Source organism: Mesoplodon mirus, assembly GCF_964341445.2.
Source record: "Mesoplodon mirus genome assembly, chromosome: 15".
NCBI classification, from domain to species: domain Eukaryota; kingdom Metazoa; phylum Chordata; class Mammalia; order Artiodactyla; family Ziphiidae; genus Mesoplodon; species Mesoplodon mirus.
Window position 1 is genome coordinate 17,949,341 of NC_138991.1, and position 25,552 is coordinate 17,974,892.

The 25,552-nt window shown below is 45.6% G+C and overlaps 1 protein-coding gene across 1 annotated transcript in view; it reads left to right on the top strand.

The window, feature by feature from the left end:
- The window catches only part of PTPRT (protein tyrosine phosphatase receptor type T), a gene marked incomplete at both ends in the record, with an annotated part of 1,080,119 nt that overhangs the window by 991,920 nt on the left and 62,647 nt on the right, over positions 1-25,552 (top strand). Inside the window, 3 exon segments of the mRNA XM_082644817.1 lie at positions 9,258-9,314; positions 9,316-9,342; positions 19,494-19,581. Of these exon segments, the coding sequence (XP_082500943.1) occupies positions 9,258-9,314; positions 9,316-9,342; positions 19,494-19,581 (172 nt within the window).

The window sequence follows — 25,552 nt, forward strand, 5'->3', positions numbered from 1 at the left end:
AGCTAACAAGGTGGAAAGTGCGTCACCCCTTGTTACCTACAGTTGGACGCCACACAGCATCACTCCAACCACCTTATGTTGGTTATACGCAAACAATAACTGCCTACATCCTAGGGGAGGGGAATGAGACTCCATCTCTTGATGAAGGGAGGTGTAGCAGCAAGATTCTAAGAGAGAATGTGGAATAGGAGTATTGGGAAATATAATCTGTGGATAATACAGTCTTCCACAAGTAAGTGCCATGGGAAATGAAAGAGAAGCGCAAGGAAGGGAGATGGTATGTTCCAGGGACATGAGGTGAAGGAGTTCCAGTATTAAACAGGCTGAAAGGGCAGTCTTTAATTAGAATATGAGATTTGAGCAGAGACATGCTAGAAAGTATCTGGAGGAAAAGAGTCAAGATCAAGGGAGTAATATATCTGGCATGTACAAGGTGGTCAAGTGCAGTGTGAGTCCAGTGAACAAGAAAGAAAAGTAATAGAAGGTGCAATTGGAGAACTAAAGGGGGCCTGACCATATAGTGCCTTATAAGCCATTATAGGGACTTCGGCTTTTACTCTGAATGAAATGGAAAGCCACTGCAGAGTTTTGAGAAGACAAGTGATAATTTTCTGACATTATTTTGAAAGACTGATTCTTGCTGCTCTGTGGAGAATAGACAGGAGGAGGAAAGGGTAAAAGCAGGGAAACCAGTTGCGAGCCCACTGCAGTGACCCAGCAGAGAGACAGTGCTGACTCACCCAGGATGTGCAGCGGCAGTGGAGAGAAGTGGCTGGATTCTGGGTGTATTTTAAAGATAGAGCCAACAGGATTTTCTAACACATTACATGTGGCCTGGGAGAGAAAGAGAGGAATCAAGGGTGACTTCAAGGCTATTACCCAAGCCACTGGAAGGATGGAGTTGCCTCCAGTGGAGATGGGAAGGCTGCAGGTGGGACAGACTTGGGGATGAGGAAGGGATGGGGAGTTTGATTTTGAACTAAGATGTCTATTAGGTATCTTAGTGGAGATGGAAAGTAGGTAGTTGGATATATGAGTCTGGAATTTGGGAAAGAAGCCTGGACTGGGGAGAAACCTTTGGGAGCCATTGACACATAGATGATATTAAAAACACAGAATTTCAACTGTGAGATGTCAGAGCACGTTTCATAGACCAGGCATTGTACTGGACTCTAGAAACTGAGGAGGCAAGATAGAGTCCTTGCCTTCTGGGGAGCTTAGAGCTTATTCTTCGAGATGGGCATATAAACTAACTATTTCACTGTTTGGCAAAATGTCACAGTAGAGGTATCCCCAGAGTGCTATCAGAGCCCTTGGAGGTGGGGTGCATTAAGCCTAGCCTGAGGATGGATAGCCAGTGGCTTTCTGGAAAACATAAAGCCTAAGCCAAAGCTTGAGAAGTAGGAGGGAGCAAAGAAGAAGATGGGGCTGAAATTGTTAGTAGGGGCAGGCATGGGGTGTGGGCAAGGGGATTTGGATTTTATGCCAGGAGCAATGGGGAGCCACTGAAGGGAGCAGGATTTTTTTAAGCTGGATTCGCATTTTATTTTATTTTATTTTATTTTTAACATCTTTATTGGAGTATAATTGCTTTACAGTGGTGTGTTAGTTTCTACTTTATAACAAAGTGAATCAGGTATACATATACATATGTTCCCATATCTCCTCCCTCTTGCATCTCCCTCCCTCCCACCCTCCCTATCCCACCCCTCTAGGTGGTCACAGAGCACTGAGCTGATCTCCCTGTGCTATGCGGCTGCTTCCCACTAGCTATCTATTTTACATCTGGTAGTGTATATATGTCCATGCAACTCTCTCACTTTGTCCCAGCTTACCTTTCCCCCTCCCCGTATCCTCAAGTCCATTCTCTAGTAGGTCTGCATCTTTATTCCTGTCTTGCCCCTAGGTTCTTTATGACCTTTTTTTTGTTTGTTTTAGATTCCATATATATGTGTTAGCATACGGTATTTGTCTTTCTCTTTCTGACTTACTTCACTCTGTATGACAGACTCTAGGTTCATCCATCTCACTACAAATATCTCAATTTCGTTTCCTTTTATAGCTGAGTAATATTCCATTGTATATATGTGCCACATCTTCTTTATCCATTCATCTGTTGATGGACACTTAGGTTGTTTCCATGTCCTGGCTATTGTAAATAGAGCTGCAATGAACATTTTGGTACATGACTCTTTTTGAATTATGGTTTTCTCAGGGTATATGCCCAGTAGTGTAGTGGGATAATCAAGACAGTATGGTACTGGCACAAAAACAGAAAGATAGATCAATGGAACAGGATAGAAAGCCCAGAGATAAACCCACGCACATATGGTCACCTTATCTTTGATAAAGGAGGCAAGAATATACAGTGGAGAAAAGACAACCTCTTCAATAAGCGGTGCTGGAAAAACTGGACAGCTACATTTAAAAGAATGAAATTAGAACACTCCCTAACACCATACACAAAAATAAGCTCAAAATGGATTAAAGACCTAAATGTAAGGCCAGACACTATCAAACTCTCAGAGGAAAACATAGGCAGAACACTCTGACATAAATCACAGCAAGATCCTCCTTTTTGACCCACCTCCTAGAGAAATGGAAATAAAAACAAAAATAAACAAATGGGACCTAATGAAACTTAAAAGCTTTTGCACAGCAAAGGAAACCATAAACAAGACAAAAAGACAACCCTCAGAATGGGAGAAAATATTTGCAAATGAAGCAACTGACAAAAGGATTAATCTCCAAAATTTACAAGCAGCTCATGCAGCTCAATAACAAAAAAACAACCTAATCCAAAAATGGGCAGAAGACCTAAATAGACATTTCTCCAAAGAATATATACAGATTGTCAACAGACACATGAAAGAATGCTCAACATCACTAAACATTAGAGAAATGCAAATCAAAACTACAATGAGATATCATCTCACACTGGTCAGAATGGCCATCATCAAAAAATCTAGAAACAGTAAATGCTGGAGAGGATGTGGAGAAAAGGTAACACTCTTGCAATGTTGGTGGGAATGTAAATTGATACAGCCACTATGGATTTGCATTTTAGATGCAACTATTTGTCGTAGATCAGAACAGGGAGATCGGAGGCAGATAGGGGGCTGGGACAGTAATTCAAGGAAAATGTGGGTTTGCCTGAACCTGGAGACTGGGCCCCGAGCCTAGACAAGCCCACACACATTCTTTCATGTCGAGCCATAAAATCAGCTTGCTCTCTTTAGCATGTAAACTTGAACCTCTCAATGTATATATTTTAAGTTCGGTGACTTGAAATAATGCATGAATGGTCCTGAATTGAGAGTCAAAATGCCTAGATTTAAGCCCTGTCTCTTTCATTAGCTATCTGGGTGACCTTGAGCCAGTTACTCCCCCTCTCTGGGCCTCCATTTTCATATTTAGGCAATGGGCGTGAAGACGTTGGTCAGAGTGATCCAAAGAGTGCTTCTGTCCATAATACGTTGGGAGTCTCAGTGGGAACCAATTGTCCAGGCCAGCTGGATCTCCCATCCCACCTGTAGCTCCACTGGACCCCACTCTCTGGGGCTACCACCCCCATAGTTATGTCTCAAGTCCTAGCCACCATGATTGACCAGGGACCTTGGGTTCCTAAGAACACAAGGAGGCCTAAGGCAAATTAACTGCACTTCCCTTACAGATCTGAGTCAGAGGCTTTCAGCCTTGACTGCACATTAGAATAACCCAGGGAAGTTTTAAAAACACCAACACCCAGACCATCCTTCAGACCAATTAAATCAGAATCTCTGGAAGTGGGATCCAGGGATCAGTATCTCTTAAGCTCTCCAGATGACTCTAATGTACTTTCAAGCTTGAGACGCTGGTCTGAGGAGGCCCGTGGAGTCCCCAGCACGTGCCCTGCTTGTGTCCACAGACCCTTCCCCTCACCTCCTGTACTTGCTCCCGGTCACATCCGATGCCCATGGAGGCATGTGAGGACCCCACAAATCTGCCCTGCTATTGGACCACAGTCACATTAGAGTCAAGGGGCTTCTTCACGTGATCCTGGACTGCAGAGTCTTCAGTCCTACCTCCCCCAGCCCAAATTCCCCCACCTTCCCCAGTTACAAACCAAAAATCCTAAGCATGCCATCAAATGCTAACAGATGTTGGCTGGAGAGTGGGATTGTCTGTGAGTCCTAGAACGCTAGCCACTGTCATGGTCAGATGAGTATCAAGTTTGGGAAGGATGTGGAGCAATAGGGTGAGGTGACTTTGTGATGGAGAGAAGGAAGAGAAGCATGTTAATCCAGTCCAATCCAGGCAGCCTGTCATCATAATGAATAGAACAAGCCCAGTAGGGAAACCAGAAGGTATTGGTTACTACAGCTCCATTAAGATTATTTAAGGCAACAAGGAACAGCTGTGAGGAATATGATGCAGCCTAATGAAGAGCAAACATTTGTTCATTTTCCAGCTCTGGGCAGACACACCATGTGCATGGCTTGTGTGGGGTGAGGCCAGTGTTGCCATCTTTCTCTTAGTCATCTAAGTGATGGCGGGCAGCCTCCCAATGGAGTGTAACCAAGGAGATGGATGCTTCAGATCTCCCCAGGTGCCCTCTTCTCTACTCAGAGCCACCTGAGCAGAGACAGAGTGGATCTCCTGCTTCTCCCACAATTTTTTTCTCCCCTCAGTTGGTAAAAGAGTCCCAGAACATGCCACTGCAGGTGATCTCTGAGAGATTCTGGTCCAGCTTCTCAACTTGCAAATGAGTGATTCTTGGGTAGGGGCATGGGGAATTAGTGGCAGAAGCCCAAATCGTGAAAGGGAAAACCATGGTTGTTCTCCAGCTCTGGAAACTCATAATGACCAAATTAGAAAGACTTGCCTGTGCTGGCTCATTTCATCCCACTCACCATGGATTAAAATAAGGAGAGGGCTTCCCCGGTGGCGCAGTGGTTGAGAGTCCGCCTGCCGACCAGGGGACATGGGTTCGTGCCCCAGTCCGGGAAGATCCCACATGCCGCGGAGCGGCTAGGCCTGTGAGCCATGGCCGCTGAGCCTGCACGTCCGGAGCCTGTGCTCCGCAACGGGAGAGGCCACAACAGTGAGAGGCCCGCATACCAAAATAAATAAATAAATAAATAAATAAATAAATAAAAAATAAGGAGAAACTGGGCCTTTTCCAGAGGTGGCCAAAAGGCATCAGGAACCATGTGGTTTCAGACTTGGAAGTTTTCCTAGCAAGAAAGAGCTCATGTACAAGAGACTATTAACTGAGTCCTTTCCTTTGAGCTTATTTTTATTTTTCCACTTAGTATTCTGTTTGTAACCCAGCAAACAATATTTTCTGTTTAATTGGAATCCTCCCCAACCAAGTGAGCAGTTTTCAGGTGGTACCATAGAGAAGTGTCTCAAGTGAGGGTTAAGACATGGTTCTCAATCCGCTACTGATATGCTGGGTGGGCTTGGACAAGACTCTTCCATCTCTGGGTCCATGTTTCATCTTCTGTGACATGTTTGACTACATAACATGGACTCCTGAAGGCTAATAATATATGCCGGTACTTCATTTGGCCAGAAACACTTACTGAGTACCTTACACTGAGTAGTTTACTGGAGATAGAAAGATACAGAAAGAAAATAAAGACCCTACTTTGAAGGAAGCTCATGGTCTTACCACACCATGTAATCACATAACGGAACTCTAGTTAACATGCTTTGTAGACCCATGAGAAAGGGTGGTCCAGGGTGAATGCAGGTTTTTGTCATTTATTTTTGCTTTTTGTCAGTTATTGCTGCCAGCATCAATCATAAGCTTTCTAAAAGATGAGGCACTGGGCTTCCCTGGTGGCACAGTGGTTGAGAGTCCGCCTGCCGATGCAGGGGACGCGGGTTCATGCCCCGGTCCGGGAAGATCCCACATGCCACGGAGCGGCTGGGCCCGTGAGCCATGGCCGCTGAGCCTGCACATCTGGAGCCTGTGCTCCACAACGGGAGAGGCCACAGCAGTGAGAGGCCCGCGTACCGCAAAAAAAAAAAAAAAAAAAAAAAAAAAAAAAGATGAGGCACTGAGCTGAAGAAAAGTAGAAAGCTGGGTAGAGGACAAGCCTGTGTGACAGAGTGAAACAGGGGTTCAGGGGCTCAGAAACATAAAAGAGTTGAAATGTTGCAAGCCAGCTCTTAGACAGGAAACAAAGATGCCTGTCTATGAAAAAAGAAAAGTCAAAATGAAACTAGTTGGGGAGACAAATAGGAAGTTTTCACAGTTTTCCTGAACAGAATTAACAAGGTAAATCATGGCCTTTGACAGTCCACCCCTTACCTCTAGCTGACTTCAAGTTTAGGGGAGCGCTGTTGACCCAGAGGCATCCTCCCAGAAACTCATGCATGCAGATGGAGGAAATGTGTGGACAGGACCAGAAGTCTGTAGCCTGGAATGGGATGCAGGGGTCCCCCCAGGTTATAGGCTCAGAGATGGGAGGAATAGATGTACCCTAGTATGAGCTTTCCCATCAAACTATAGGCCTCTTGGAAGTAGGGCCAGCGTCTTACTCATCTCTCTTCTCTGAAGCATGTGGAAAATAGTATACTAAATATTAATGTAATTGATTTGCAGAGTACTGGTGAAAAGCTTTATGGTTAAGAATAGTCCCATCAACGAAGTGAGAGAGAAGCATGGACATATATACACTACCAAATGTAAAATAGATAGCTAGTGGGAAGCAGCCACATAGCACAGGGAGATCAGCTCGGTGCTTTGTGACCACCTAGAGGGGTGGGATAGGGAGGGTGGGAGGGAGATGCAAGAGGGAGGGGATATGGGGATATATGTATACGTATAGCTGATTCACTTTGTGATACAGCAGAAACTAACACACCATTCATTGTAAAGCAATTATACAAATATATATCGTGACAAGTGGCTAAGAACACTTGTCTCTTAAACCCTCCCTGTATCCTTCTTGACAGGCTTCATAGACTTTAGGATAAGATTATCATCTGGTACCTGTCCCAGACCAACTCTTCTTATGGTTGGTAGGCGTTCCACCTACCCACCCACCCACCGTCCCACCCCGTCATGGAGCTGAGGTCCTGGAGCCAGGGGGGAGCTCAGATCACCTGACCACAAGTCACAGGCTTCTTCTGACCTGTTATGCTGAGTCACAGGACTCTGCAACCTAGCCCGGTTTCCCCCCTTAATACTTCAATTTCTTGTTAAAACTGAGAATTGGCCCTGATGTCTGCTTGGCTGATTCCTCTTCCTACCTGTTGGTTTGGCCCTACTGAGACATGAAAGTCCTTTCTGAAGCTTGCCATCCTTCTCTGGACACTCTTCTCTGTACCTAAGCCTCCTTGAGTTAGGCCCCAGATAGCGAGACATCAGAACACAGAGTTTCCAAGAGTAGCTCACCTCCAATCCATGGCTGAGAGTATCCTGCTCCATTTCCTTTACCTGTTCACCCACTAACCTCAGCAGATTCTGTCAGCTATGAGGCCCTCCTCACTCCCTTTGGCTTGACTGTATCCCTGGAGATAATTGGATATGATATGCCCTGGGGCGTAGCAAAACCAGGCCCAGGGAATGCTGACCAGGCAGTTCCTGGCTGATGCTTCAGGGCACAGCCGAGGGCCTGCTTCCTCCATGATCAGTCTGGCCTGCCAGGGTTTCTCCGCTGAGCCTGCGCATCCGGAGCCTGTACAACGGGAGAGGCCACAGCAGTGAGAGGCCTGCGTACCACAAAAAAAAAAAAAAAATAGAGCTCAACACTCTAAGGAGAAGAGAATGAAAAAACGATAGCGGAGATTAATGATGGGTGAATATAATGAGATGGCAATTTTGGTTCCAGAAGAATGTGATTAGCTCCTAATGACTGCCAGCATTCCCTGGTCAATCTACTGTAACTAGCCACTAATGCAAAAATAATCCCCCTCGGCTGCTCACTTTGAAGACGGAGATGAGACTCCCTTTCATACTTTTACCCCCTCATATTTTTTTCCTTCCTGAGATTATCCCCTATTAGGTTGCAGCTCCCTAAAAATGGAAATGGATGTGTGATCAAAGTCTGCAAACTGGGGGGTCCTTCCCACTCACTCCTGGGCGGCTGCGTGAGGTGTTGCCTCTCAGCCTTTGTCAACACCATCACAGCCCCGGGCCCACACATTCTCCTTCATCCCCCACCAGGGGGACACAGAGGCTCCCAAGACTGTGCCAGGAGCCTGCATGATCTCCCACGGAGACGTGCCACTCATCACAACTATCTAGGATTTTTCCAAGGATATCTTCGCACTGGGTTTATCCTGAAGAGCATGGCCTGGATGTTGAAAGGACTCCCAAACTGTGCCATGTCAGGACTCTGAGGGTGGACAGGGACGTTCATTAAACTTCTGCAGTGTCGTGGTGCAGAGGGTGCGTACATACTCTGTGGGGCCCCGTGGATCAGGGCAAAGGCGAAGTACATGGAGTCAGAGTAAGCAAAGAAATGCCCAGAGGGTCTGTCCAAAAATGAGGCAGGAAGCTTTAGGGTGTAGTGAGCTCTCCATCACCAAGGGCATCCAAGTTTGATGGTATCCAATTAACAGATGTTAGGGATCAGCTTATCAGCTGCCTGGAAGACCATTGTGGAAGGGAGCACAAACAAATTATTTTCAAGGCCACTTACACCTCTGAGATTCCAGGATCTTTGCCTCTGTATGCACAGAAGCCATCTCACACACTATTTTTTTTCCATCTATCCATCCATTCATTTATTCAAAAGGGGTGATTCAAGCACATATGAAATACAAAGCCAGTATTGGGTTATGAAGATACAGACATGAATAAGATGCTACCCTTTACCTGGAGTAGCCCATCACCAGGTTGGAAGACAAGACATTCAAATGATCAGATGTAAAGGAGTCCAGCTAATAATAGAAGTGACTGACTAGCTGGGGATGCAGTGGGATGGTGGGAAAGTAAGCAAGGAAGGTTTCACAAAAGAGAAGATGCTTGAACTGGGTTTTGAAGGATATGTAGGAGTTTACCAGCCAGACTCAGGTGGAAGAGAATTTCAGGCAGAGGGAACACTGTGTATATAGTCAATCTCAGAAGTCTGTAACACCTGAAATTGTGTCTGGCATTGTGTTTAGTTGCTAATCACTGAAATATTGTTTGAAGGGTAAGAAATGAGGCTGGAGGGGCATATGGGGTGAAATCATTAAGGACCTTGTACTAAAGAGTTTGGAATTTATACTGAAGTGACAATGGCCAGGGGAGTAACTGGGTCCTATTCACATATTAGAAAGATCTCTCTGATTATACAGGAGAATGGATTGGAAGGGACAAAACCAAAGCAAGAGGAGACCTGTGGGAAAGTATTTCTCCAGGTAAATTCACTATTTGCAAGAATCATGGCTGCACATTAGAATCACCTGGGGAGCTTTAAATACTCCTGATGCCTGATTAGACTCTGATTTAATGGTCTGGGGTAGGGCCTGGGAGTTTTAAAGCTTCCCCAGACAATTCTAATGTTCAGCCATTACAAAACCTTAATCTAACTGTAACCTAAATCCTGGCACATAATGAGTAGCCAGCAGATTTTTTTGCCCAAAAAATGAGTATGAAAACATGCAGAGGGTGCTATTCTCGGTTTCATAGCACTTTAGGTGGATATTAGATGAATAGTGGCTTTTATTACAGAGGGTTTCAGGTAGAAAGCCATCCCCAGAGTATCAGCTTAAACATCAAGAAGTCTAATGCTACCACTGAGACAAGCACTCCCCACCCCTGCAGAGAACCAGGAGTATATAGGCCTGGCAAGTTGCCTGAAAGAGCTGGAGCTACCTGGCTTGGGTGAGAGGATGAGGCCAAGGGCTGGAATCTGAGTTCTAAGAATTCCATGCCAAAGCATGAACCATTTGTGGTCTGCAGATGGTCTGCACTGGTGACAAGAGGGATGCAGGGTGACGGTCAATTATAATGAGTAAATACAGGATGAGGAGGGGAAAAAGGAGAGACAAGCCGTCCATTTGCAGAACGAGCACGCTCCTATCTCCATAGCACTTTTCCACACTCAGATTTAGGGCAGAGCCTGGAACCTGTTTTGCTTCTCCTCCGGGGTACCAGTCTAAGGGTTTCTGACACACAAAGAACAACATTCTGATCAAGTAATTGCTGGAAAGGCACTCTGTTCCCCCAGTCTAAAACCCTGGGCAAAACTAAGTTAGAGAACATGGCTTAACCTAGGCAAGGACCTCTCACCCCATCTCCATTCAGTCTGGTATGGCTAGGTAGCAGAATGGGCACTCATTCTATCTACCCAACCACTGCACAGATGAGGAGCATGGTCATGCTTCTAGAATAAAGGTCAGCAAACTACAGCCACAGGCTAAATCCAGCCCAACACTTGTTTTTTGTAAATCAGGTTTTAGTGGAACACAGACATGCCCATGTGTTTGCATTGTGTCTAGGATTGTGTTCTCTCTACAACGGTGGAGTCGAGTATGAGTAGTTGGAACAGAGACTGCGTGGCTTACCAAGCCCATGCTGCCTGTTATCTGACCCACTACAGAAAAAGTTTGCCAACTCCTGCTCTAGAAGAAGACCCACCCAGCCTGGCTTGGAAGAGACATGGGAGACCGGAAGCAAGAAAGGGGGAATCACGCATGGTCTGGGCTTTGAATAGACAGTGGTCCTGCCTGCGCATAAAGCATTGCCCACACTATGGCTGAATTTCTGACCAGTCAGGTTACAGACTTCTCCTTGCTTAGCATGTAGACCTGGTAAGAAATAGGTGGGCAAAGTCAAGCCTGGTGTATTAAGATGACTGGAAGCTCCTCTCCCCTGCACTGCTGACAGGGAGCTATGTAGACTGAAGAGGTAGCACATTCAGTCTCAGAAGTAGTGCAGGGGCCATGAGCAGGGCATCCAGCCTGTTCTACCAGAGACAGGGTTGGCGCAGTAGTCAAGATGTGGTCTGACATTCATGCTTCTGCCGCTTTTCTAAAGCTGTTCCCACTCCCTGAAATGCCCATCTTCCTTCTCTGTGAGATAAGTGGCTGCACCCTCCCCAGTGTTTCCATAACACTTGGCTCATAACTCTGTTAAATCACGTCACATGGTTGTTTACTCGTCTGTCTTCTCTTAAACTGATGAGTCCCATCTCTTCCTTCCTTCTAACTCTGACTCTGAACCTCTATGTCCAACTTCCTGCTCAGTATCTCAGCTTGAAAGTTGACTAGTCATCTCAAACATGGCTGCTGCTGCTCCTGTTTTTTTATTGTTTTGGACATGTTTAGAAGCAAGTGCTATACATGGTTCTAAGTATTCAGTACTTTATGTACCCAGAACACAACATTTATTTTTTTTTCTTTTTTTTTTTTGCTTTATAACAAATTTAATCAGTTATACATATACATATGTTCCCATATCCCCTCCCTTTTGCGTCTCCCTCCCACCCTCTCTATCCCATCCCTCTAGGTGGTCACAAAGCACCGAGCTGATCTCCCTGTGCTATGCGGCTGCTTCCCACTAGCTATCTACCTTACGTTTGGTAGTGTATATATGTCCATGCCGCTCTTTCACTTTCTCACAGCTTACCCTTCCCCCTCCCCATATCCTCAAGTCCATTCTCTAGTAGGTCTGTGTCTTTATTCCTGTCTTACCCCTATGTTCTTCATGACATTTTTTCCCTTAAATTCCATATATATGTGTCAGCATACAGTATTTGTCTTTCTCTTTCTGACTTACTTCACTCTGTATGACAGACTCTAGGTCCATCCACCTCATTACAAATAGCTCAATTTCATTTCTTTTTATGGCTGAGTAATATTCCATTGTATATATGTGCCACATCTTCTTTACCCATTCATCCGATGATGGACACTTAGGTTGTTTCCATCTCCGGGCTATTGTAAATAGGGCTGCTATGAACATTTTGGTACATGTCTCTTTCTGAATTATGGTTTTCTCAGGCTATATGCCCAGTAGTGGGATTGCTGGGTCATATGGTAGTTCTATTTGTAGTTTTTTAAGGAACCTCCATACCGTTCTCCATAGTGGCTGTACCAATTCACATTCCCACCAGCAGTGCAAGAGTGTTCCCTTTTCTCCACACCCTCTCCAGCATTTATTGTTTCTAGATTTCTTGATGATGGCCATTCTGACTGGTGTGAGATGATATCTCATTGTAGTTTTGATTTGCATTTCTCTGATGATTAATGATGTTGAGCATTCTTTCATGTGTTTGTTGGCAGTCTGTATATCTTCTGTGGAGAAATGTCTATTTAGGTCTTCTGCCCATTTTTGGATTAGGTTGTTTTTTGGTTATTGAGCTGCATGAGCTGCTTATAAATTTTGGAGATTAATCCTTTGTCAGTTGCTTCATTTGCAAATATTTTCTCCCATTTTGAGGGTTGTCTTTTGGTCTTGTTTATGGTTTCCTTTGCTGTGCAAAAGCTTTTAAGTTTCATTAGGTCCCATTTGTTTATTTTTGTCTTTTATTTCCATTTCTCTAGGAGGTGGGTCAAAAAGGATCTTGCTGTGATTTATGTCATAGAGTGTTCTGCCTAAGTTTTCCTCTAAGAGTTTTATAGTGTCTGGCCTTACATTTAGGTCTTTAATCCATTTTGAGCTTATTTTTGTGTATGGTGTTAGGGAGTGTTCTAATTTCATTCTTTTAAATGTAGCTGTCCAGTTTTTCCAGCACCACTTATTGAAGAGACTGTCCTTTCTCCACTGTACATTCCTGCCTCCTTTATCAAAGATAAGGTGACCATATGTCCATGGGTTTATCTCTGGGCTTTCTATCCTGTTCCATTGATCTATCTTTCTGTTTTTGTGCCAGTACCATACTGTCTTGATTACTGTAGCTTTGTAGTATAGTCTGAAGTCAGGGAGCCTGATTCCTCCAGCTCCATTTTTCGTTCTCAAGATTGCTTTGGCTCTTCGGGGTCTTTTGTGTTTCCATACAAATTGTGAAATTTTTTGTTCTACTTCTGTGAAAAATGCCAGTGGTAGTTTGATAGGGATTGCATTGAATCTGTAGATTGCTTTGGGTAGTAGAGTCATTTTCACAATGTTGATTCTTCCAATCCAAGAACATGGTATATCTCTCCATCTCTTTATGTCATCTTTAATTTCTTTCATCAGTGTCTTATAATTTTCTGCATACAGGTCTTTTGTCTCCTTAGGTAGGTTTATTCCTAGATATTTTATTCTTTTTATTGCAATGGTAAATGGGAGTGTTTCCTTGATTTCACTTTCAGATTTTTCATCATTAGTATATAGGAATGCCAGAGATTTCTGTGCATTAATTTTGTACCCTGCAACTTTACCAAATTCATTGATTAGCTCTAGTAGTTTTCTGGTAGCATCTTTAGGATTCTCTATGTATACTATCATGTCATCTGCAAACAGTGACAGCTTTACTTCTTCTTTTCCGATTTGGATTCCTTTTATTTCCTTTTCTTCTCTGATTGCTGTGGCTAAAACTTCCAAAACTAGGTTGAATAATAGTGGTGAGAGTGGGAAACCTTGTCTTGTTCCTGATCTTAGTGGAAATGGTTTCAGTTTTTCACCATTGAGGACGATGCTGGCTGTGGGTTTGTCATATATGGCCTTTATTATGTTGAGGAAAGTTCCCTCTATGCCTGCTTTCTGCAGGGTTTTTATCATAAATGGGTGTTGAATTTTGTCGAAAGCTTTCTCTGCATCTATTGAGATGATCATATGGTTTTTCTCCTTCAACTTGTTAATATGGTGTATCACATTGATTGATTTGCGTATATTGAAGAATCCTTGCATTCCTGGAATAAACCCCACTTGATCATGGTGTATGATCCTTTTAATGTGCTGTTGGATTCTGTTTGCTAGTATTTTGTTGAGGATTTTTGCATCTATGTTCATCAGTGATATTGGCCTGTAGTTTTCTTTCTTTGTGACATTCTTGTCTGGTTTTGGTATCAAGGTGATGGTGGCCTCGTAGAATGAGTTTGGGAGTGTTCCTCCCTCTGCTATATTTTGGAAGAGTTTGAGAAGGATAGGTGTTAGCTCTTCTCTAAATGTTTGATAGAATTCGCCTGTGAAGCCATCTGGTCCTGGGCTTTTGTTTGATGGAAGATTTTTTATCACAGTTTCAATTTCAGTGCTTGTGATTGGTCTGTTCATATGTTCTATTTCTTCCTGATTCAGTCTTGGCAGGTTGTGCATTTCTAAGAATTTGTCCATTTCTTCCAGGTTGTCCATTTTATTGGCATAGAGTTGCTTATAGTAATCTCTCATGATCTTTTGTATTTCTGCAGTGTCAGTTGTTACTTCTCCTTTTTCATTTCTAATTCTATTGATTTGAGTCTTCTCCCTTTTTTTCTTGATGAGTGTGGCTAATGGTTTATCAATTTTGTTTATCTTCTCAAAGAACCAGCTTTTAGTTTTATTGATCTTTGCTATCGTTTCCTTCATTTCTTTTTCATTTATTTCTGATCTGATTTTTATGATTTCTTTCCTTCTGCTAACTTTGGGATGTTTTTGTTCTTCTTTCTCTAATTGCTTTAGGTGCAAGGTTAGGTTGTTTATTCGAGATGTTTCCTGTTTCTTAAGGTGGGATTGTATTGCTATAAACTTCCCTCTTAGAACTGCTTTTGCTGCATCCCATAGGTTTTGGGTTGTCGTGTCTCCATTGTCATTTGTTTCTAGGTATTTTTTAATTTCCTCTTTGATTTCTTCAGTGATCACTTCGTTATTAAGTAGTGTATTGTTTAGCTTACATGTGTTTGTATTTTTTACAGCTCTTTTCCTGTAATTGATATCTAGTCTCATAGCATTGTGGTCGGAAAAGATACTTGATACAATTTCAATTTTCTTAAATTTACCAAGGCTTGATTTGTGACCCAAGATATGATCTATCCTGGAGAATGTTCCATGAGCACTTGAGAAAAATGTGTATTCTGTTGTTTTTGGATGGAATGACCTATAAATATCAATTAAGTCCATCTTGTTTAATGTATCATTTAAAGCTTGTGTTTCCTTATTTATTTTCATTTTGGATGATCTGTCCATTGGTGAAAGTGGGGTGTTAAAGTCCCCTACTATGATTGTGTTACTGTTGATTTCTCCTTTTATGGCTGTTAGTATTTGCCTTATGTATTGAGGTGCTTCTATGTTGGGTGCATAAATATTTACAATTGTTATATCTTCTTTTTGGATCGATCCCTTGATCATTATGTAGTGTCCTTCTTTGTCTCTTCTAGTAGTCTTTATTTTAAAGTCTATTTTGTCTGATATGAGAATTGCTACTCCAGCTTTCTTTTGGTTTCCATTTGCATGGAATATCTTTTTCCATCCCCTTACTTTCAGTCTGTATGTGGCTCTAGGTCTGAAGTGGGTCCCTTGTAGACAGCATATATATGGGTCTTGTTTTTGTATCCATTCAGCCAATCTGTGTCTTTTGGTGGGAGCATTTAGTCCATTTACATTTAAGGTAATTATCGATATGTATGTTCCTATTCCCATTTTCTTAATTGTTTTGGGTTCGTTATTGTGGGTCTTTTCCTTCTGTTGTGTTTCTTGCCTAGAGAAATTCCTTTAGCATTTGTTGTAAAGCTGGTTTGGTGGTGCTGAACTCTCTCAGCTTTTGCTTGTCTATAAACGTTTTAATTTCTCCATCAAATCTGAATGAGATCCTTGCTGGGTAGAGTAAACTTGGTTGCAGGTTTTTCTCCTTCATCACTTTAAATATGTCCTGCCAGTCCCTTCTGGCTTGTAGAGTTTCTGCTGAGAGATCAGCTGTTATCCTGATGGGGATTCCCTTGTGTGTTATTTGTTGTTTTTGCCTTGCTGCTTTTAATATGATTTCTTTGTGTTTAATTTTTGACAGTTTGATTAATATGTGTCTTGGTGTATTTCTTCTTGGATTTATTCTGTATGGGACTCTCTGTGCCTCCTGGACTTGATTAACTATTTCCTTTCCCATATTAGGGAAGTTTTCAACTATAATCTCTTCAAATATTTTCTCAGTCCCTTTCTTTTTCTCTTCTTCTTCTGGAACCCCTATATTTGAATGTTGGTGCGTTTAATGTTGTCCCAGAGGTCTCTGAGACTGTCCTCTGTTCTTTTCATTCTTTTTTCTTTATTTTGCTCTGCAGCAGTTATTTCCACTATTTTATCTTCCACCTCACTTATCCATTCTTCTGCCTCAGTTATTCTGCTATTGATCCCATCTAGAGTATTTTTTATTTCATTTATTGTGTTTTTAATCGATGCTTGATTCATCTTTAGTTCTTCTAGGTCCTTGTTAACTGTTTCTTGCATTTTGTCTATTCTATTTCCAAGATTTTGGATCTTGGAAATAGAATCTTGGATCATCTTTACCATCATTATTCTGAATTCTTTTTCAGGTAGACTGCCTATTACCTCTTCATTTGTTAGGTCTGGTGGGTTTTTATCTTGCTCCGTCTCCTGCTGTGTGTTTTTGTGTCTTCTCATTTTGCTTATGTTACTGTGTTTGGGGTCTCCTTTTTGCAGGCTGCAGGTTCGTAGTTCCCGTTGTTTTTGGTGTCTGTCCCCAGTAGCTAAGGTTGGTTTAGTGGGTTGTGTAGGCTTCCTGGTGGAGGGGACTAGTACCTGTGTTCTGGTGGATGAGGCTGGATCTTGTCTTTCTGGTGGGCAGGTCCACGTCTGGTGGTGTGTTTTGGGGTGTCTGCGGACTTTTTATGATTTTAGGCCACCTCTCTGCTAATGGGTGGCGTTGTGTTCCTGTCTTGCTAGTTGTTTGGCATAGGGTGTCCAGCACTGTAGCTTGCTGGTCGTTGAGTGAAGCTGGGTGCTGGTGTTGAGATGGAGATCTCTGGAAGATTTTCGCCGTTTGATATTATGTGGAGCTGGGAGGTCTCTTGTGGACCAGTGTCCTGAAGTTGGCTCTCCCACCTCAGAGGCACAGCACTGACTCCTGGCTCCTCAATTTGGGATGATTTGTTGTCTATTCATGTATTCCACAGATGCAGGGTACATCAAGTTGATTGTGGAGCTTTAATCCGCTGCTTCTGAGGCTGCTGGGAGAGGTTTCCCTTTCTCTTCTTTGTTCTCACAGCTCCTGGGTCTCAGCTTTGGATTTGGCCCCGCCTCTGCGTGTAGGTCGCCGGAGGGCGTCCGTTCTTCGCTCAGACAGGACAGGGTTAAAGAAGCAGCCTCTTCGGGGACTCTGGCTCACTCTGGCTCACTCAGGCCGGGCGGGAGGGAGGGGCACGGAGTGTGGGGCGAGCCTGCAGCGGCAGAGGCTGGCGTGACGTTGCACCAGCCCGAGGCGCGCCGTGCGTTCTCCCAGGGAAGCCGCCCCTGGATCCCGGGACCCCGGCAGTGGCGGGCTGCACAGGCTCCCGGAAGGGCGGTGTGGACAGTGACCTGCGCTCGCACACAGGCTTCTTGGCGGCGGCAGCAGCAGCCCCAGCGTCCCAGGCCCGTCACTGGGCTCCGCGCTTTCAGCCGCGACTCGCGCCCGTCTGTGGAGCCCCTTTAAGCAGCGCTCTTAATCCCCTCTCCTCGCGCACCAGGAAACCAAGAGGGAAGAAAAAGTCTCTTGCCTCTTCGGCAGCTCCAGAGTTTTCCCGGACTCCCTCCCGGCTAGCTGTGGCACATTAGCCCCCTTCAGGCTGAGTTCTTGCCGCCAGCCCCAGTCCTCTCCCTGCGCTCCGACAGAAGCCCGAGCCTCAGCTTCCAGCGCCGCCCGCCCTGGCGGGCGAGCAGACAAGCCTCTCGGGCTGGTGAGTGCCGCTCGGCACTGATCCTCTGTGTGGGAATATCTCCGCTTTGCCCTACCCAGGTATGTGGGGAGTTTCTTGCCTTTTGGGAGGTCTGGGGTCTTCTGCCAGCGTTCAGTAGGTGTTCTGTAGGAGTTGTTCCACGTGTAGCTGTATTTCTGGTGTATCCGTGGGGAGGAAGGTGATCTCCGCGTCTTACTCTTCCGCCATCTTACCCGGAAGTAGAGAACACAACATTTAATTCGTGCTTCCCCAAACCTGTTTCTCCCCCATCTGTTTCTTCTCCATCTCAATAAAAGATGTGACTCTCCACTCCGTTCTTTAACCAGTCAGCCTTCATCCTTCTCTTTCCTTCATAGTCCACGTCTTTAGTAGATGTGTTGGTGCCCTGCCCACATCCCCTCCACACTCACTTTTCCCATGTATGCCCACCCATTGCCCGCCTTCTGCAAGCACTTGCAACTTTTTGCCTGAGTACTTCCTTAAGACAAAAGAATATGCACACCTTGTCTACAGAGCATGACAGAAGTGCCAAGGGATTTCCTAAGAGTTGTCCTCAATCAGTGATAGATGGGAACTGGGGGATAAATACCCCAACTCCCTTCTTCCTCTGGGAGAACAACTCTGAGCCATGAGATGGGCCCATGGGATTAAGCCTCAGGTACAGTGGTTATTTGTTCGTTGATGTACCCTGTATTGGCATTCTTCCCTCGATTGTCTGACTTTTCCCACTGTCCCACCCATGAGCTCCTTAGGATTGCCTCCCAAACAAATCTCATACTAGAATCCTTGTTTCTGAGGCTGCTTCTGCGGGAAAACCAAAATCTGCAATATTCAACTGAACATCCTAAAAATAATCACTTCCCACCACATCTACTGCACCATCTTGGTCCAAGGTACCATCATCTCTTGGCAGGACTATTGTAACAACTTCCTAACTGATGTCCCTGCTTCCTCCCTGGGCCTCCTAGAGTCCCTATTCCATACATGAGCCAGAATGTGCTTTGTAAAACATAAATCAAATTAGCTAACTGCCCTGCTCGAAACCCTCTAATGGTTTCCTATCACACCTGGAATAATACCCAACTCATTACCAATGACCACAATGCCTTATAAAGCCTGAACTCTCCAGATGCTTTTGTCACTGCTTTCCCCACCTCATCCTTGAACATGGTCATTCGGTTACCACCTTTGCCTCCACTGTCCTCCCTGCCTGGAAAACACTTCCCACTTTTCTTGGCAGGACTGGCTTTTTCACATCATGAAGGACTTAGTTTAAATGTTACCTTCTCAGAGCAGCCCTCCCAGACTATGCAATCCAAAATAATTCTCATGCAAGATCACTAGACCTCTACCCTGCTTTATTTTCTTCACAGCATTTTACACTATTTAAAATTCTATATGTTTGCTTGTTCGTTTGCTGCATCTCCCAGTTGACTGAAAGCTCAAGGGGGCTTTGTCTATTTCGCTGTATCCCAAGTACCTAGAATAGCACCAGACACATATTAGGGGTTCAGATATCCGTCAAGTGAACGAATGAACAAATGACTCCCCTCCTGCACCAGATTTGAGCTCATGACACACAAAAGACATCAATAACATTTGAGTCCCTGAACAAGTGAATAAGCCAGGGAGGGGACAAGTCTGTGTTCTCCCCAGGCCCCATCCAAGAACACACAGTCTTTTGCACTGTGTGGCCCATCACAGTGGGTCTCGGTTTCCCCGTGGACACCCAGGTAAAGCTCCCATCTCCAGCCATTCTAATCACTCTGTCCTTTTTGTTCTAGGCCTTACCGGAGGGGCAGACAGCCTCGTGGGACACAGCCAAAGAGGATGAAAACCGCAACAAGAATCGATACGGCAACATCATATCCTGTAGGTGACCTTCTGGGAGGGCTCCAGGCTTTGGGCACACAGACGAAAAGGAGCTACCACTATTATTTACCTGGAATTTGTTACCACATAACCCTTGATGTTTCCAGATTTGGGTCCACGTGCTGAGCGTGGAGCTCTGTCCCAGCCTCCCTGCCATCCCCGGTCTGGACGACAGAGCATGGCTGATCTCAGCCAGAGGGGGCGGGCAGGGAGCTGGGTCCAGGCATGGTAGATGCAGGAAACCTCTGAAGCTTGGATCTTGCCCGCTCAAGAATTCTTCAGGTCGGGGAGGAAGCCCAGCCACAGGGGTGTTCCCAGCAGGCCCCCTCTGCAAAAACCCATCATGGCAGCATCTTGGGGTGGAGAGCAAGGTCCAGCCCGTGAAGGAGGGGCTGAGAACACCTAGGTGAGAGATAATGCTATTCCAAGGAGGTCGAGTCCCAAGCAAGGATGGGTTCTCAGAAGGAGGCAGGAACTCTGGCCTACAGCTGAGGGTTTGGGCCAGCTCAGGGCTCAGGGGAGCCCAAGGTTACCCTGTTCACACAAGAGGTAGAGTTTAGGGCATCACGACTCCTGCCAGACCCCACTGCTGGCCGGGGCAGGGCCCTGTGGTGAGTGCCTGCCACTCAGGGCCTAGGTTGGGCTGGGTGTTTGGTGGCCCTGAGCCTGCAGGAGAAAGCTTGTTTTGTGTGGACCTGGGTCAGGGAGGCGTGGAAGAACGTTGCCTTTTGCTCAGCAGTGAGCTCTAGCGTTCCTGGAAGCACCCCCTGGTGTGTGATTTGATGAAAACAGTGGCACAGAGTAGTTCCAGCCCTCTGGAGTCAGACTGGCTGGGCTCCTATCCCAGCTGTGGGGCCCTGGGCAGGTGACCTGACCTCTCTGAGCTTCAGTTTTCTCGCCTTTAAAGTGAGGAAAAGAATAAAGATAGGATGGTTGAAAAAAGGTTCGTAAAACCCTTGGCACAGTACCTGGCACCGTTACTCGTAGCCATAGAGTTCCTTTCTCAGGGTCACTGATGAGCAGTATGGATACACCATCCTCCTTATTTTAAGCAAAATTCACTGAATACCCATGTGGGGATGTGGAATAAGCCAGGCTGGGGCAGGGAAGCATAATCAGATGTCTATTTTGGAAGGATCACCAGGGCAGCTTATTGGGAAGGTGGATTTGATTGAGAGAGGCTGGAGGCCGAGGGACCACTTAGGCTACTGCAAGAGTCCTAGCAAGGGACGAGGGGGCCTGAACAAGGGCAGTGACAGTACTTGTGTGGGACCCTGCATGCTATTCAGTGCTGGAAGGAAAGGGAGAGAGAGACTGCCGTAGAACTACACACCACACACTGTTCACATACAAGTATGATCATTGCCAGATACTGGTATGCACAGCCTTCTACACAACATAAATACAGAGGACAGACTTACCTCATACAAAATGCCAAGCACATACTCTGATTAGAACAAGAGTCAACAACAGCCCCTGTCTGCCATGGCACATCCAACCTGGACCATTTGACATCTCACCAGTTGGGTACGAAGCATCCCTTGGTCTCAGTTCTCAGAGTAACCCAGTTGAGCCAAAAAAAAAAAAAAATCCTGAATAACAAATTACTTCTAGCACAGTTCAGTGTTTTGTTTTGTTTTCTTTAACTGTCTAGACATTGCCTAAGAAAAAGCTTAGAGGAAGAAAGCGTAAGATACAGGCGGCTTGTAAAGGAAAAAAGAGGCAGAAGTTTTAGCTTAGCTGTTTCCTGTGCTGATTTAGAAATCGGCTATGAATAGGAGAACTAATCAGAAAAACATTTATAATTCGTCTCTTGGAAGAGAGTAATGCAGACAGCAAGATTTCTTAAAAAAAAAAAATTTCTTGCAAATGTAGTGTTGGAAAGAGACGTTCAAACAGTCAGGAAATGTGTATAAAGACCTATGATGTGGGGGCCTTCTCTGAGCCAGGCCCTGTGCTGGGCACTGGGACACTCAGTCTCTGCTGCCAGGGAACTAGCATTCCAGGCACAGGCTTTGCTTGCTCTGACCATCCTCTGCTTGAGCACCATCGTGTACTAGTGCCCTCAAATACCTGGTCACTTGTCTGTTCCCCATATCAGATGGTGAGTTCAGATGGGATCCACTAAATTATAGGCTGTAAGACCTCGTGTACTCACTCTAAGCCTTAGTCTTCTCTCTGTAAAATGGGTATAATGATGCAATAGTATAAGAGAACATATTAATAGAAAAAATAAACAGAGCACAGTGAAGAGACCCTGTCCCTCGAGAGACAAGGGCATCCAGGCTGGGCCAGTTATCTGGTCCAAAGCCTGAGGAGCCCAGGACGAAAGCCTTGGTATCTTTCTGGACGTCCCACTGCCCACCCTTTGCGCTCAGCATCCGTGCCCAAGCCATCATCAGATCTCACCTGGCCTCTGCCCACCTTCTTCCTGGTTGTTCCACATCTACTTTGGCCCCCAAATGCATCCTATCTGATCTCTAACAGAAGCCAGAGGGACCTCCTCAAAATATGAATTGAAACATGTCACTGTCCTACAGAAAACCCCTCAAATGGCTTCCTTCAGTGTTGAACCCTTCTCTTCCAAAGGCCCTCAGCCCTCTCTCCATCGCATTTCACACCGTGTCCTCTCCACCACAGTCTCCTCGGTTAAGCCCCACCAGCCTTTCAGTACCTTGAACTTTACACGCTCATCTGTGACACAGGGCCTTTGCACATTCTCTTCTCTCTATCAACATGCCCGTCCCTCCTCTCTTTGCTAAGTTCTACTTATTCTTCAGATCTTAGCTCAGGTATCACTTCCTCAGGGAATTCTTCTGACCATTATAATTTGGTCAAAACCCCATTATTCACTCCGAGAGCACAAGGCATGTCTTCTCCTTAGTTCTCATCAGTATTGTGATTTGAGAGCATTTGCGTGACTGTCTGTTGGCTGCCGGATCTCCTCACCCGAACAGGTGTCCTGCTACAACAGAGCTAGGGCTCTCTTGCACTTCTGTGTCCCCAGACCTGGCTCAGGGCTGGTGCTCAGTAGACAGGACTGAATGTGGGAATGCACGGACTCCCTGCAAGGCCCCAAAGGGCTTGAGCCATGGGTCTCTCCCTTCTGGCTTCCCCCCCAAAATAGAGAGCACCCAGAAAGGATGGATGGAGGAAGTCTGGATCAGGATGACTCTAGGAACAGTGATAGTCGATCAAGGAAGACATTCTGAGCCTGAAGGAAGAGGGTGGAGAGATGGGACACAGGAGGGAGAGGGGAGGACAGTCGTATCCCCTTCAGGAGCCACGTCTGAGAAGGCAGGATTCCAGGCCGCAGGGAGAACAGTGAAAGGGATTAGACTCCATCACAGGGAGCAGAAGGTGCCGTCCGTGTCCCATCCACACCCCACGGCTCCGACGCCTCCTGGTGCAGTAACTCCTGCTGGCATCCAGGGCCGGGACTAGGGTGAGGCAGGCGACACACCCAGCGTGCAACCTTCCAGGGGCTGCTCAGTCTCAGCTGTTGACCCTGCACCTGCCTGACCCTGAGAGCAAGCGCCTCCTTCAAGTGTGTGCCCTGGGGCCTCACTGGTTCCCCCCAGTCCTGGCCTGTCTGCATCTCTTTGCCTGAGGACTTTCTCCAAAGCTGGGGCAGGATGCTGTGCCCAGACACAAAGCGGTCTCTCCCTAGACCATGCAATAGCCCAGCTGCTCATCCTCGCCTTCACTGGGGTGTGTGTTCTGCACCTGTCTCCAGAGCTTCCGTGGGGCGTGGGCTGCAGTTGCCCACCCTCCCTGGGCTGCCTCCTCTTGGCTGTCTCCCTCCCCTCCCCCTTTCCTCCTGGTGTCCTCTTCTCTTCGTATGTAAACGGCTTGCACTGGAACCCTCATCTTGTATCTACTTCTGGGGAAACCCAAACAGAGGCAGAGGAAATTCAGACACCTCATGATACCATCTTGGTGGGTTTAAAGAAACCTGAATCTCCTTTCTAATGTACGGGTCAGTAATTCTGCAGCCAATTGTGGCTGGACCGGGTCTGCCCTCAGTCCTGAGAGGAGGCAGTGCCAGAGTAACCAGTGCATCCCAAAGCAGTGCACGGCATAAAGGGGAACCAAGAAAGAAAAAAAAAAGTCCTGGAATTGACATGAAAAAAGGAAAAGAGAAACAGCCTGGAGGATTAGAAAGTGTTCCTGCCCTTGTACATTTCCCTCCCGGAGGCAAAGTCGGCACTGGCTCGATAAATAGAAATATTCTTGGTGCAAAAAGAAAACCGGGTGTGATTAGCATCTTAAGGAACCCAGGGCACTCGGAGGCTGGAGTGGAGGACAAAGGCCCAGGCCTGGGAGAACAGAGATGAAAGGGGAAGAGAGGGAGGGAGGGCACAGTCTGCCAATGAAACAATGAAAGAGAAACCTTGGCTAAATAAGCCCTTTCTTCCAAATGATTCTGTTTGGAATTTAGCAATAGAGACAGTGGGGTTTCCAGGGAGGAGAAAAGAAAGGAAGTGAAAGGAAAGGAAATGAATGGGGAAAACAGAACAAAGACTTCTTTACTTTTAAGTAGCCCTGGGGCGTATATGGTGGACAAGGGGAAATTTCAAGAATACCAAGCGTTCCCCATGTGGAAGTTGCAGAGGGTGCTTCCTTGACTGGAAGGAAATTACCCAGAGGAGAGGAAGTGATCTCAGGGGTGCAGATTTTATCAAATGAGGCTTCCCTTCTGGCATCTGTTGGGGTCCCAGCAGGAAATAGATGGGACCTTCAAAGAGGGTGATTTGAGGATAATTTAATCAAGTGACTTTTTTTTTTTTTTTTAAATGAAAATGTGAGCTAGCTGTGGGAGACTACAGGGAATAGTGTGGCACCCTGGGGCTAAATGCCATGCCTAGGCCGCAGAGGATTCAGTAAGAAGAGGTTCCCAGAACCCAGAGAGAGAGGACCTGGTCAGAGGTGTGACCTTTAGTGGCCTTGCAGCCAGCCCATGGTGACCCCAAAAAAGGGAGCTGAAGGGATGAGTACCTCGATGGCCCTCCCCACTTAGTCCAGTCTTCTGCCTGTGCTTTCCAGTGGCTGAACCCAACCAGAGCCAGAGGACAAGGGAATCTGTAGACAGAGTCCAGTGGTTCTCAAAGTGTGGTCCCTGGAGCAGCAACACCTGAGAACTTGCTAGAAATGCTCATTTTGGGGTCCCATCTAGACCTGTCAAAGCAGACATCCTGGGGGTGGCACCCAGCAATCTCTGTTCTAAAAAGCCCACCAGTGACACCGATACACTCTCAGGTTTACGAACCTCTCATCTTTTTTTTCTTTTTCTTTTTATTAAAGAAAAGTTGATTTACAATGTTACATAAGTTTCAGGTGTACAGCATAGTGATTCAATAATTTTTTTAGATTATACTCCATTTAAAGTTATTATAGGGGCTTCCCTGGTGGCGCAGTGGTTGAGAGTCTGCCTGGCAATGCAGGGGACTCGGGTTCGTGCCCCGGTCCGGGAAGATCCCGCGTGCCGCGGAGTGGCTGGGCCCGTGGGCCGTGGCCGCTGAGCCTGCACGTCTAGAGCGTGTGCTCCGCAATGGGAGAGGCCACGACAGTGGGAGGCCCGCGTACTGCAAAAAAAAAAAAAAAAAAAAAAAAAAAGTTATTATAAAATATTGACTGTATTCTCTGTGCTGTACAATATGTCTTTGTATCTTATTTATTTTATACATAGTAGTTTGTACCTCTTAATCCCCTACCCCTGTCTTGCCCCTCCCCCTTCCCTCTCCCCACTGTAACCACTAGTTTGTTCTCTATGTGAGTCTGTTTCTGTTTTGTTATAATCATTTGTGTTATTTTTTAGATTCCTCAGTGATAATATATAGTATTTGTCTTTCTCTCTCTGACTTATTTCACTAAGCACGATACCCTCCAGGTCCATCCATGCTATTGAAAATGGCAACATTTCATTCTTTTTTATGGCTGAATAATGTTCCCTTGTGTATATATACCACAT